The sequence below is a fragment of the Ambystoma mexicanum genome, chromosome 1p, assembly GCF_040938575.1.
Source record: "Ambystoma mexicanum isolate Mex_15411 chromosome 1p, UKY_AmexF1_1, whole genome shotgun sequence".
Lineage (NCBI taxonomy): Eukaryota > Metazoa > Chordata > Amphibia > Caudata > Ambystomatidae > Ambystoma > Ambystoma mexicanum.
The window spans coordinates 1,275,743,010-1,275,755,565 of NC_090921.1; the positions used below are offsets into that span (position 1 = coordinate 1,275,743,010).

At 48.0% G+C, this 12,556-nt stretch overlaps 1 protein-coding gene across 4 annotated transcripts in view; it reads left to right on the forward strand.

Moving 5' to 3' along the window:
* BCL2L12 (BCL2 like 12) overlaps positions 1 to 12,556 on the forward strand; it is a 513,616-nt gene that overhangs the window by 490,156 nt on the left and 10,904 nt on the right. For all 4 annotated transcript variants that reach the window (XM_069605212.1, XM_069605217.1, XM_069605213.1 and 1 more), the window contains 2 exons: positions 5,344 to 5,447; positions 5,966 to 6,232. In XM_069605212.1, the coding sequence (XP_069461313.1) occupies positions 5,344 to 5,447; positions 5,966 to 6,232 (371 nt within the window). The remainder of the gene's footprint in view (positions 1 to 5,343; positions 5,448 to 5,965; positions 6,233 to 12,556) is intronic.

Genomic DNA, 12,556 nt, shown 5'->3' on the forward strand with positions numbered 1-12,556 from the left:
AGACCCCAGATCGGTCTGTTTGCGATGGCAGCAAACTCCAAATGCCAGACGTTTGCCAGCAAATTCCACCAGCTGAGGATCCAGGGGGATGCTTTCTCCTACCCGTGGGAAGGGTTGTTTCTGTATGCGTTTCCTCTATTCCCTCTCCTGCTATGAGTCATCAACGCACTCAGCGTCAATGCAGGATACTCCTCGCCCCGGCATGGCCGTGGCAGATTTGGTATCTGGACCTTCTCAGCCTGTCAGTGTTGCCCCCAATCAAGTTGCCTATGGTTCCGGATCTTCTCACCAGAGAGGGAGGCACAATCCTTCATCACGACCTAGGATCGCTGAACCTGAGGGCATGGCTCCTGCAGCCTTAGAGTTTGGAGGTTATGAGTTGCCAGCGGACTACTGGGAGGTCCTCACCAAGGCCAGGGTGTCATAGACCTTTAAGTGCTACGGCCATAAGTGGAAGCGTTTTGCTACGTGATGCTGGTCGCAGAAGATTACCCCTCTGAGGGTCACAGCTCCGCAGATGCTGCCATACTTGCTATCCTTGGCAAAGGCTGTTCTGGCGCATGCCTTCATCATGGTGCATCTGGTGGCTATTCCCTACTACACCAGATCCCCAGGAAGATCCTCGCTTTGGTCCCACAGACTTGTCAAGGAGTTTCTCAAAGGACTCTTCCGATCTTTCCCGCCGGTGAAGGCTCCTGCCCCGGCATGGGAACTAAATGTGGTTTTCACGAGGGTCATGGGGGCGGGGGGGATGTGGTCCTTCGAGCCTATGCATCTGGCCCCACTCAAGTTTCTCTCGTGGAAGACAGCTTTCCTTGTGGCCATCACCTCTGCCAGATGTGTAGGTGAGATCCAGGCCCTATTCGGCAAGCAACCGTACCCGACTTTCCACGAATCAAGGGTTGTACTGCATACGCACCCCTCTTTCATGCCAAAGGTTCCTTCGGAATTCCACCTCAACAAGCCATTGGTGTTACCTGTTTTCTTCCTGAAACCTTTGTCGCCGGCGGAAAGGGCCTTGCACTCGCTGGACGTTGCCCGTGCCCTGAAGTTCTACGTGACCTGGACAAATTCGGAGGACTTCACTACTGTTCGTGAACTTTGGTCCTGTGAACCATGGGAAGGCCTTGTCCAAGGCTTCTATTTGAAGGTGGCTCTCCGGCTGCATCACGCACTGTCATCGGTTGGCGAACCCACCCCTTGCCCCAACGTCCGAGCCCACTCCACCAGAGCGAGGGCTGCGACTGCGTTCCTGTCTGGTCTGCCCCTGTTGGACATCTGCAAGGCTGCTACGTGGAGGCCCATGCACACCTTCACGAAGTTCTACTGCGTCGACAGGGATTCTAGGGAGGAGTCCAGAGTCTGCCAAGCAGTGCTACGCTGCCTGTTCGCTTGAGGTGAGTCTGTTCCAGAGGTAAGAGTTTATTGCTTCTGTTGAGCCTTGCCACCTCCCGTGGTTGTGTAATGTTGTACTGCTATGTATTTGTTATTCATGAGCATGTGAATCCATGCCAGACCCCATGCTGGAGAAGGTTTAGGTTACTTACCTGTAACTATTGTTCTCCAGCATGGGTCTGGCATGGATTCACATGCAAAACCTCCCTCCGGCCCCTCTACGGCTCTTCTTGCTCATTCTGCCACTTTACGTGTTTAACAAATCTGTAAATGGCTGCTAGAGGCGAGGCTTAGGTAGAGGACTGTCATTGGATGCAGTATGACCCAGAGGACAGTGATTGGTTTAGAGGAGAAATGGACTTTTAAGTGAAACTGTTTTTACCGAGGATTGGGAATAGTCATGAGCATGTGAATTCATGCCAGACCCATGCTGGAGAACAATAGTTACAGGTAAATAACGTTATTCTTCTTCCTCATTGTTCCATACCCAACTGCCTTGTCGGCATACTACTTTTCTACCTTCTCTGCTAGGCGATAACTAATTATTTTGTTGCCTTGCCTTTCAGTTAATCATAAGTTGACCGATCTGTGTCTCGCACCTCGCCAACTGGTGTAGTTAACATGTATCAAACATACAAACCAAAACGCCGCCAGGAACCACAGTTCACTTTAGGTAATCTGGGAAAGTTACTTCCCAGAAAGATGAACGGGCTGGAGCTTTACATTATTTCACACCCTCAAAACTGACGAGCTCTGTGTTGCACAAGGCATAGATTAGTTTTCAAAAATTGATTAGCAATTTGCCAATTAAAATGTTCTTATTTAGCAAACAAAACTATTTAGCAATTTTGTATAGCTTTTTTTAATGTCACCAAAAGCTAATCTGTACCCAGGACATACAATGAGCAACAATGCAGCTTTTTTGTGTTCCGCTGAAGTAAGACATTATAATAAGATGAGTGTCTCTAAAATATAAAGTTAGTTGCATGAATGGATACAAATAAACACATGATAAAAAGGCTCAAACAGCTTTCAGTTCAAGGCTCTGTGCAACTGGGTGCAGTCGATGTTGCACATGGCAGTGTCCCATATATTGTATGCTTGACCCCATCATTTGCTGGGTGAGGAGAAGTTCAGAAGTTTCATAAATCAAAAATGTTCACACTGTTGAAGGAAAGTAATAGCTGGAGACTAAATATGTAGTGTGATGGTGTTGCGGCAGGCAGGGTATGTGTCAACTTCAGTTAACAAGATGGCCCTTGCCTGTCATTGATATAGACTATTTTCACTATAGTGTTAAATACCACTTTTGGGGAATGGCAGGGTCTTGAAGATCCTCAAGCTTGACCCAGGTGGGCCCCAAGCACAGCTTTGCAGCCTTGCACAGACATGACAGTGATATTTATCGCTATTGGCACTCGGAGCCCCATTTTTTCTTTTAAGGAAACCAGGCTTTGCACAATTCATGCTTCTCTTTAAAAAGAAATACACATATTCCCTCATTTGGAAATAACTATTTCCAGGGCCTGGTTGTGAGCTAGGAGGTGCACAAATGAGTGGGTTGTATAGGGGGTGGGGGGAATCAAGGTGTGGCACGCCAGTACAAACTTGTCCCAGGGCACTGCCAAGGACAGGGTGAAGGCTGGGCAGAGACGCAGAGCACCGGCATGAAATACAGGCGGCTACTTGCAAATTCTGCTTGCTTTCCCACCTCTCCTGCATGTGGTAATATATAATGCAATCATAATCATAGAGCAAAGTGAGCTTTGGAGGCTAACTGGATGGAACCATTGATCTCTACTTTGCGTAAACATCTAGTTCGCTTTGTGTATTCATTATGTGAGAGGAAAGAAAGTAGCAGACTAAGCAGGGTGGATGGCGTAGCAGGCAGAGAACTGGGAAAACAAGGTGGAATATTGTAGTGTGCGTCCATCTCGTTTTCAGTGTAGCTGGTTTAAAGTAATCGGGTGATGAGTATTAAGGAGTTTGGGATCAGGTCATGGGCTGACCACCTGTTGCACAGATCTATGCAACCAACTGATCACAGAAATAGGTTTGACATCAGAAGCTTGTGGCTGTGGGATCATGTACAATTTGAAAAGTGTTCACTTGTCAATATAATGCACCTTCCCCCAACAAAATGAAATCTAGTTGACAGCATGAGATTCAGATACACTAACCTAAACCTTACTGATAAACAGACAATGGGGCTCATTCTGAGCCTGCCGGTCCGGAAACAGTGCCAGTAAGCTTACCGGCACCGTTGTTTCCGGGCCGGCATATTACAAGTCTGCATGCCGGAGCCGCTGTGCCGACAGGTGGACCCTGCCGGACACAGCGGCCACAGTAAGCAGACCGTCACGGAAGCACCATCATCGGTATTAACGGTGCCGGTGCTTCTGTGTTCCCCATTCCCATAGTCCTATGGGAATGGGGAATTGCAAATTAACAGCGCCTGACTTTCTGGAACGCCGGGGTTGTAATTCCCTAGTGTTACCGGCAAGTCAGGCGCTGGTAAATCATTATGGGTCCGGCGGCAACCTGCCGGTAGTACCGGCACGGTTACCATCTGACTCGTAATGAGCCTCAATGTTGTGTTTTACAGTGACAATACTGTAATTATGCATTATTTATGAACTTACATTTCTAGGAATGGAATTGTAGGACTCTTTTAAAAATAAACGCATAGTGGTCACTGCCAAACGAAAGTTTTCTTAATAAAAGTATCCATCACGATTACGTCTTGTTTGCAATTATTTGAAAAAGATAACTTTTCTTGCTTAGCACTGCCCCGCAGTCCTTTGGCACTTTTAAGCGTGGAGGAGATGGTTACTGCTGCACTCTCTCCTTTAGGCCCTTTGAACTTGCAATGAACAGAGAAAAGTGGGCGGAGAGAGCCCAGAGGTCAGAAGTGGAATATAAGTTCAGCTGTGCATGTACGTACAGTGACCTGCCCTTCCTTCCCTTGATTCTGCTTACCTACCAGACGCATCCTCTTGGGGGGATCTATAGAGTGAAGTTTGGACGCAGCATCTTGGTTGGGTACTAAAGGGAGTTATCAAAGAAGAACTAACTATTCAGGATTTTCAGCTTAGCAATTAGCTAGAAGAAGCTGGTTGAGAACCTATGTAAACAGTCCACTGATGGGGAACCACAGTTTCAGGTATGTTTTTGTTTTTGTGGGTTTTCCAGCAGATTCTTCACAGCAGCTGTTTGTGCATTTTCCCTCACCGGACTAGTAAACCGTGAGCTTTTGAAAGCAGCGGGAAGGAGCGGTTATCAGTAAACTTTAACCTCCACACATCTGCCACGCTTTGTATGGCTAAGTTTAAATAGACTTGACTTAAGTGATTTTAAAACGGTTTGGGGGAGGTACACATTTTTGTGTTTTTATTTCCTCTGTTATTAATGTGTAGTAGTTGATGAATGTTTCAGTTTTTTGTACCCCATTATTAATATAAATAGATATTTTTCAATGTTCTCTTAAAGGTGAATCTTTCGTGCTTTCATAAATGTTGCCATTAGAATCCGTAAAAATTGTGTGCTTGCATGCTCGAAAAGGTACCTTTTTTGGCTCACGTTTACCCTTGGAACCTGTGCTTGCCAAAATGTGGCCTTGTTTTTTGATGGATACAGTATCTCATTGGAGATGGCATTCTTATGTCTTCTCTTTGGTGCTTATTCTCAAATTCCACCTCCTGGTACTAACATGTCTACTCCTCGGAGCGAGTGCGCTCATTCCACTCCCTGGAGCTAGCACTCTCGTTTCACTTATTGTATTGAGTGCTCCGGGACCCTTCTTTGCAGTCGGCTCTCCAGTTCTAAACCCAGAGCCAGGCCTCTTGGTCAACTCTTCTTAGCCAGCGTGCTGCCCAGCACTGTATTTGCTCCCCTATGGTTGTTCTTATTGTTTATTAAAGCACTTGTTTTTCTACTATTACTGAGCAGAAAACAACAACACCCAGACAACTGTTCAGGAACTCAACAAAGAGGAGGTGGTGCAACGGCTGGTGGCCCTTCTACAGGAGCAGGCAGTGGTTATTAACCAGCAGGTGAGGCCCACTTCTGACTCTGCCCTGCAAGTGATGTGCACGGGAATGCATACTGTTTTCTCTGAACAAAGCGTTTTCTGCCATGCAGCGAGGAAAGGACAACTGAGATATGCATGTGCTTTTCTTCGACAATCTCTGGGATGTTGTTGCAAAGTGAGCTTTATCTCTGCGCCTCAGACTATGTTGCTCTGCCCCCAGTTCTTGCATTCCCTTGAATGGTGCACTTATCTTCTTGTTTTCTCAATCCTTGCCATGGTTTTTCCAGTCCTTGAAATGTTGCTTCATGGCTCCTGGCCTCTCAGTTCCTGAAATGGTGCCACTCTGCCCCTGATTCTTTTGGTTAGTATTGTGCACCCATTGCCTGGGATTATCCTTCTCCACTTCTTCTTTCTGTCGCCCCGTGCGATAGTGCGGCTCTCCCTCACTTGTCTCGTTATATAGGAAAAGTTGTACTTTGCATATTGTTCCAAAAAGACCTGGTATTGCTTTTTGAACTAACTGTTTTTTTTCCTTCTCAGATTGACGAGGACCCAATGCTACGAGGTGCCCTGAACCGCATGTCCTACCGAAGCTTCTCACGGTTGGCGGAGGTATTCACCAGTCAAGCTGAGGTACCAGCGCCAGAAGAGCTTGCAGTCAGCCCTGAACTCACCAAAATTGCCCTAACCATGGAGCTGACCAGAAAGGTTGCTGGAATTAACAGTCATCCTGTGCAGACACTGATGGGCTACAGCATGGAGTACATGGACATGTTTGTGCCATGGCTACAAAAACAAGGAGGCTGGGTGAGTCATTAGCACAGCTATTGGTCGTACAGGAAAGGGGCACGACCGGCAGAGAACAGCTTTGCATGCAGGGGTGATTGCATCATAGAAATCTTGTACAGGGATAGAATATAGGCAATAAAAGCAAAGCAGGCAAGCTTTGCATGCAAGGGAAATTGGCATTATTTGCTGTGGAGATGGGCAACATTCAGAAAAGGCAGGAGAGGTAGCTGCTCAGGGTGGTTTCTAGGACAAGCATGACGGGATGACTTTATCCTGGGTGCAAGCCTACATACGTGGAGAATCTATTCCACAAATGTCTCACTAGCGCAATGAGGATATGCACAATCAGTTACAAGCTTTAGGTTTTCGGGGAGCCAAGATCCTATTAAACTCTCTTCTCTCATGCCCCCCATGCCTTTACCCATTCATGCCTCTGGGCTCTCCATATCATTCTGGCTTCAAAGGGGCTAATCTAATTCATTCTCTTGCACTCTTCTGCGCTGTTAGTCAATTCTGAATGCTTAAGGTGGGGGTGGGGGGCCTGCACAGAATAGTCAGAAACAGCCTGGGTCTAATTGCTGTTGTGGGGCCTTCAGAGTTTTTGTGAATGTCAAATGATCAGGTTCAAGGCAGAGAAGTTGCTGGATACTCGTTTGAGGTTGCCCTTTCTAAGTTTTTGAAGCCAGCGCAGCATCTTTGTCTTTGGGGGTTGCATGAAAGTATTTTAAGCTGAAGAGGTGGGCTCCATGATTCTGTTTGGAACTCACCTTGGAGACTATATAGGTAGCATTGCAATCGTTGAGAAGGGATACGACTACTGGTAGAACCATAAGTGTACTGAGAGTGAGCTCTAGGACAGTAGGTGATGCCAAGGAAGAGCCTTATCTGGTAGATTACCTTGGCGGCAGTGTTTTATTTGTGGTACAAAGGATAGCATTGCAGCGTGAGATTTATTCCTTTTTGTATACTGAACAGAAAGGAAGGCCTCGTCCCCAAGCATAGGAATCTGCTGGCAAAATGTAGTGGAATGCTAATGTACATGCTCCGGACTTATCCAGTGAAGTATACAAAAGAAATGATTTCTACACGCACACAAAAACATGGTACGATTTGATGCTTCAAGAATAGCTTAAGATGGCAGTCTTCATGCTTTTGTTATAGGTATGATGTCTATGCGGTAGGAGCAGGACAAGCATTCACAAGTTGTGAGACATTGTAATGACTGCAAAAACAAAACGGCCTAATCCTGAAAGCCTGTAGAATTCTGAATTGTGACGTTTGGGGAGGATTTTCATAGAAATTGCTAACGGAGGTCGCCTTGTCTTTAGATTTTTTTTGAAGAATACTACTGCTTGCCTCCTCCTGGGTCTAGAAAAATCAGGCCTCTTTAGCCAAGCTCCCATTCTGCTTAACTGGCTTTGCCTATCCACATTGACCCTAAAGTACCAGAGCAAACTGGTTGTTCTTTACTGTCTAAATAAATGCTTTCATTCCTCGAGTCAGTCAGGCAAGACATCTCCCAGATTTTCCACCCGTCCTGCATCCGTTTGATGCTTTTATGTCCTGTCCCCTTTCCTCTGTATGCTTGGGACGTTCCAAGGAATAGGGGCGGGACCAGAGCCATTTGTAAAGCATCATTGGCATAGAGCTTTACAGGAAGCACCAACTGTCAGCAAGACCCCAAATCTGGTTCTCCTGGATCTCGCAAAAGGTAGGAAAGTGACATCCTGAAAGTCATTAAGCTGTTCAGTATCTGGTTGCAGAAGACAGTTTGGGGGCATTTTCTTTGAACGACTCAGGGCTTAGTAGTTAAACACTCCAATTCAATAATACTTAATGAAGTAAGGAAACAAAACGATGAAAGCCAGACTGGTATAAATTCAAGAAGAAAATCTATCATCTAATGTGCCTACATGTTCAAAAGAACGTGTAGGATACAGGCAGAGGAGAAACCATAGTTGACATGTGAACAGAAAAAATAAATACAGTAAAAGGTGCCACCACCTCTTAAGTCCAATCCCAGGAAATCGGCATGCCAACGATACCAGTTTAAAAAATAATTTCTGATGTTTGTTAATCTGCTTAGAATCGCATGCTGTGTATATGGTCCGACATCCAGTGGTAACCGCAGAGTATTGCATCTTGTCTTTCGGAGACCGAAAAGGGACGTCGGCATAGGCGTGTCTGTAACACTATCCCTATCTTGACGTGTGTAGTACCCAAAATCCCTCACGCGCTGAGGTCCCTCAGATTGTTTTTTTCCGCCCAGATAACTGGTCGCCCTATAGTGGAGCTCTTACTAGAGACATTGTTTATCTTTACCGAATTGTCGGTTTATTCCCCACTAAGTCACTTCGTCAATAACAACAACTTTGACGAAGACTACGGGGGAATAGTCGGTCTGTGGATTTCGGCGCCTAAGATCCGGCGGCCGGATTGTCCACGTGGTCGGGCCCTCTGGCCGACCTATACAGTAGGGGAGAGTGGGGTCGGTGGCCATATTGTTTAGTATGTCCTTCCTCCTTTTCCCTTTCGATCTGGTCATCCTTCCCTTTTGCTATGGAAAGGACTCCTTTTAGATTCTGCCCCAAGTGTAGAGTCAGATATCCTTGGAAGGACGAGCACGGGACGTGTAACGCCTGTCTTCCCCCCCTAGAGCACGACGAGAAGCAGTGTGCGGCGTGCAAACTCCTTCAGCCCGAGACCCTTAAGGAGCGCCGCGTACGGCATGTCACTCGTGGACCCCACCGCCACACCAGCCGAAAGTGACGGGGTACTTCAGATGACCAAACGTCCAACACGGATGTTATAGACCTTGAGGTGGACACTTCTAGATCCGCCACACCCGTCACTGACCCTTCCAGGCTCGACTCTGGTCTTGCTACAGGGACCACACCCGGCGACAGGGGCGTACAAGCGCATTGCACGAAGCACACAACCCCTACGCCAATTTCGACGACTTCGGCGAAAGCGCCAACGGGGCCGCCAACGTCTTTGCTGGATCGCTCTGATCCAAGGCCTTCCCCACATTCGCAGCAGCGCATGGCGACTGGGCAACCAAAACAAACCAAGGGCGCCACTCCTAATCCTACACATGTCGAAAGTCGGGAGCCCGACGCTTCGACGAGTTCCAGTAGGCCCAAAAACTACGACTAGGCCTCTACCCGGAACCCAATCCGCTAAACCTCCTAGTGGCAGGGACGGTACTTGTACTGCCGACAAATCACTGGAGCCTTTGTCTCACAACGATTCGGCGACTATCCAAAGTAGCATCGGAAGAATCGCAGCAGCAGTGAGCCTTATTCCAGTCCCGCCGAAGGTTATGAATCGATCCGCGGAAATGTTTTCGGCGGATTAGATTCCCGATTCCGATGGAACTTGCGTAGATAGTGAAGAGACTCTCTCCGACACCCTTGGAGGTTCCCGTCGACGCCAAGGTGCAGAAAACGTAATTTCTCCTCGTGCCGGCCCATTTGGGTCCTCTAAATGGCCTGCAGAGAAGTTTGAGGGTTGTATGGATCGGCTAGAGCGGATTATCAGTTCTTCTGATCATCCGCCCCCAAAAAGGGCTCAGTTAGACCCTGACCCCCAAATTCAAGTAGATCAGTCTCAGGTTTTCCAACAAGACGTGATCCAGATGGATACATAGAGACATCTATAATGAAGAAGAGGAAGCTTCCTTTCTCAAACTATGAGGAGGATCAACAGTGTACGACTGACAACTGGGAGGAAATCCAGCAGGAAGGTGAAAACCCTTGGACACAACAGGATCAAGACACTGATATATTGTGTTTGGATTCTCCTCCGTCCACCCCGGCTCGCCAGGCCTCCCCTGTGGATGACCAAATGGCTTTCAACTCCATGTTGAAAAAGGCTGCAGAATTCTTCAAAATTGCCACTCAAGAGGCGGTACCGGAGCAGGATTTCGTGGAGGATATTATTAAAGGAAAACCTTCAGTGAGTCAATCCATCCCCCTCCTTAATGCGGTTAAGAGACGGGTAGCTCCCTCTTTGGTCACACCAGCTCAGACACAAGCAGTGAACCCAAGAGTCGAAAAATGATTTCGGCCTTCTCCTACCGACCCTCTGTATATCAAAGGGCACGCCATCCCAGACTCGCTGGTAGTGACTCCCACTCGGAAGAGGGCAAGGAGGGGTACCCCCTTGCCGCAGGAGAATCGCCACCGGACAAGGAATCTAAAAGGTGACGTTTGCCCAGGGCATATAACATCAGCAGCTGTATACACCATTCGGATTGCTAATAATACTGCGTTATTAGCAAGCTATGCTGATGCCCAATGGAACTTACTCCAAGAAGGCCTCCAGGAGGTTCCTGAACCCACCAGAACAAAGCTTCTCGCCATTGTTTCGGAGGGAAAACTGGTTAACCAGAATGTGGTGAAGAACACCCTGGACACTACAGAAACAGCAGGCAGGTCTCTTGCACAAGGCACTCTTCTGAAAAGACACGCATGGCTGCGTACATCGGGCTTCAGACCTGAGACTCAGGCCTCCCTCATTAATAAACCCATTGATGAGACTAACCTCTTCGGGAAAGCAGTTGATGAAGCGTTGGAGTCGGCCAAGAAGGAGCACAAGACTATTGGGTCTTTGCACCAGATTACACAAAAACCCTCCTCCCAGAGGGGTAATAATTCTCGGTGGTCCTTTCGAGGACAAGCCCGTGCCGGTCAGAACAACTATGGCACGGGTAACTTCAACACGAATCAAGCATCCGGAAGCCCTACTTACTACCTCACAAGGGGTCAGAAACGCGGCAAAGGTAGAGCCAGAGGCCCCAATCCCAGAGGAGCCACAGCCTCTGGTCAGAAATGACCACAAAGTCCAGGTCCCCTCCCATGTCTCCCCAGTCGGGGGGGGGCGATTAACATCTTTCCTCAAGGCATGGGAGGGGATAACTTCCGACCAGCCGGTCTTAAAGACGGTTGCCCACGGTTATTGTGTGGAATTCGCCCGACCTCCACAGTTCAGACCGCAGCGCTCAACGGCACCTTTCACCGGACCATCTGGAGATCCTGATCCAAGAGGTGGAAGCACTGCTGGGAAAGGACACCATAGAAGTCGTTCCTATTCTTCAGGTAAACAAGGGTATTTATTCAGTGTACTTCCTTGTACACAAAAAGGATCTCACCATGCGTCCTGTTCTGAATCTCCGCCCAGCGAACAAGTTTATAAAACCCCAGAAGTTTTAAATGTTAACACTGCAGGAGGTGATCCCGTTGCTGAAACAGGGGGTCTTCATGGCAACATTGGATATGAAAGATGCATACTTTCATATTTTAATGTTGCCAGCGCACAGAAAATACCTAAGGTTCATGATCCAGGACAAACACTACCAGTTGAAAGTATTCCCCTTTGGCATCGCCTCGGCGCCAAGGGTGTTTACCAAAGTCCTGGCAGTGGCAGCAGCACACCTTCGCAGACTCAGTCCCAGTTTACCCGTACTTTTGGCTCATTACGGGGGACTTGTTCGACGCTTGTTTTTTGAACACCCAAAAAACAGTAGATCTCCTCTTCAGCCTGGGTTTTTCAATCAACGAAAAGAAATCCAGCTTGGTCCCCAGCCAAGTAAAACAATTTCTGGGAACGCTAATTTGGACGGAAGACGGTCCTGTCTTCCCTTCCAGCGAGAGGGTTCAGAGCATGCTCTCTCAGATTCCTCAATATGTAGCCAGTCGGGAGGTGACGGTACGCAAAGCGATACGTTTGCTAGGGATGATGGCGTCCTGTATATACTTAGTTCCCCACGCGCGGCTGCGCATGCGTCCCATGCAAGAGTGGCTCCACAGCCAGTGGTGTCAGGCCAGCGGACAATAGGAAGATCTGTTAGTTGTCTCGCCAGCCCTCGTTCTCTCTCTGCAGTGGTGGTCAAGAGAACCTCTTGAAGGGGAAGACCTTCACCTCCCCTGCAGTGGAAGCCACTCTCATGACAGACGCATCTCTCACGGGGTGGGGGGGGGGCCCCCCTCATCTGTTTCAGCAGACAGCACACGGAGTGTGGTCCCCTCAAGTAGCGTCCAACTATATAACCCTACTGGAGCTACTAGCGGTGTTCAAAGCATTGAAAGCCTTTCAGGTGCAACTGCAAGGGAAGACAGTGCTGATCCTAACCGAAAGCACTACAGCAATGTATTATCTGAACAAACAGGGGGGCACTCGCTCTCCAGGGCTATACAAGCTGTCCCAAAACATTTGGATATGGGCTCTCAAACACAAGATGTTTTTGTTGTCCCAACATGTTCCAGGGCAACTCGATCTCCTGGCAGACGTACTCAGCAGAGATTTTCCTCTGCCAGAAGAATACGAATGGCGGCTGCACGA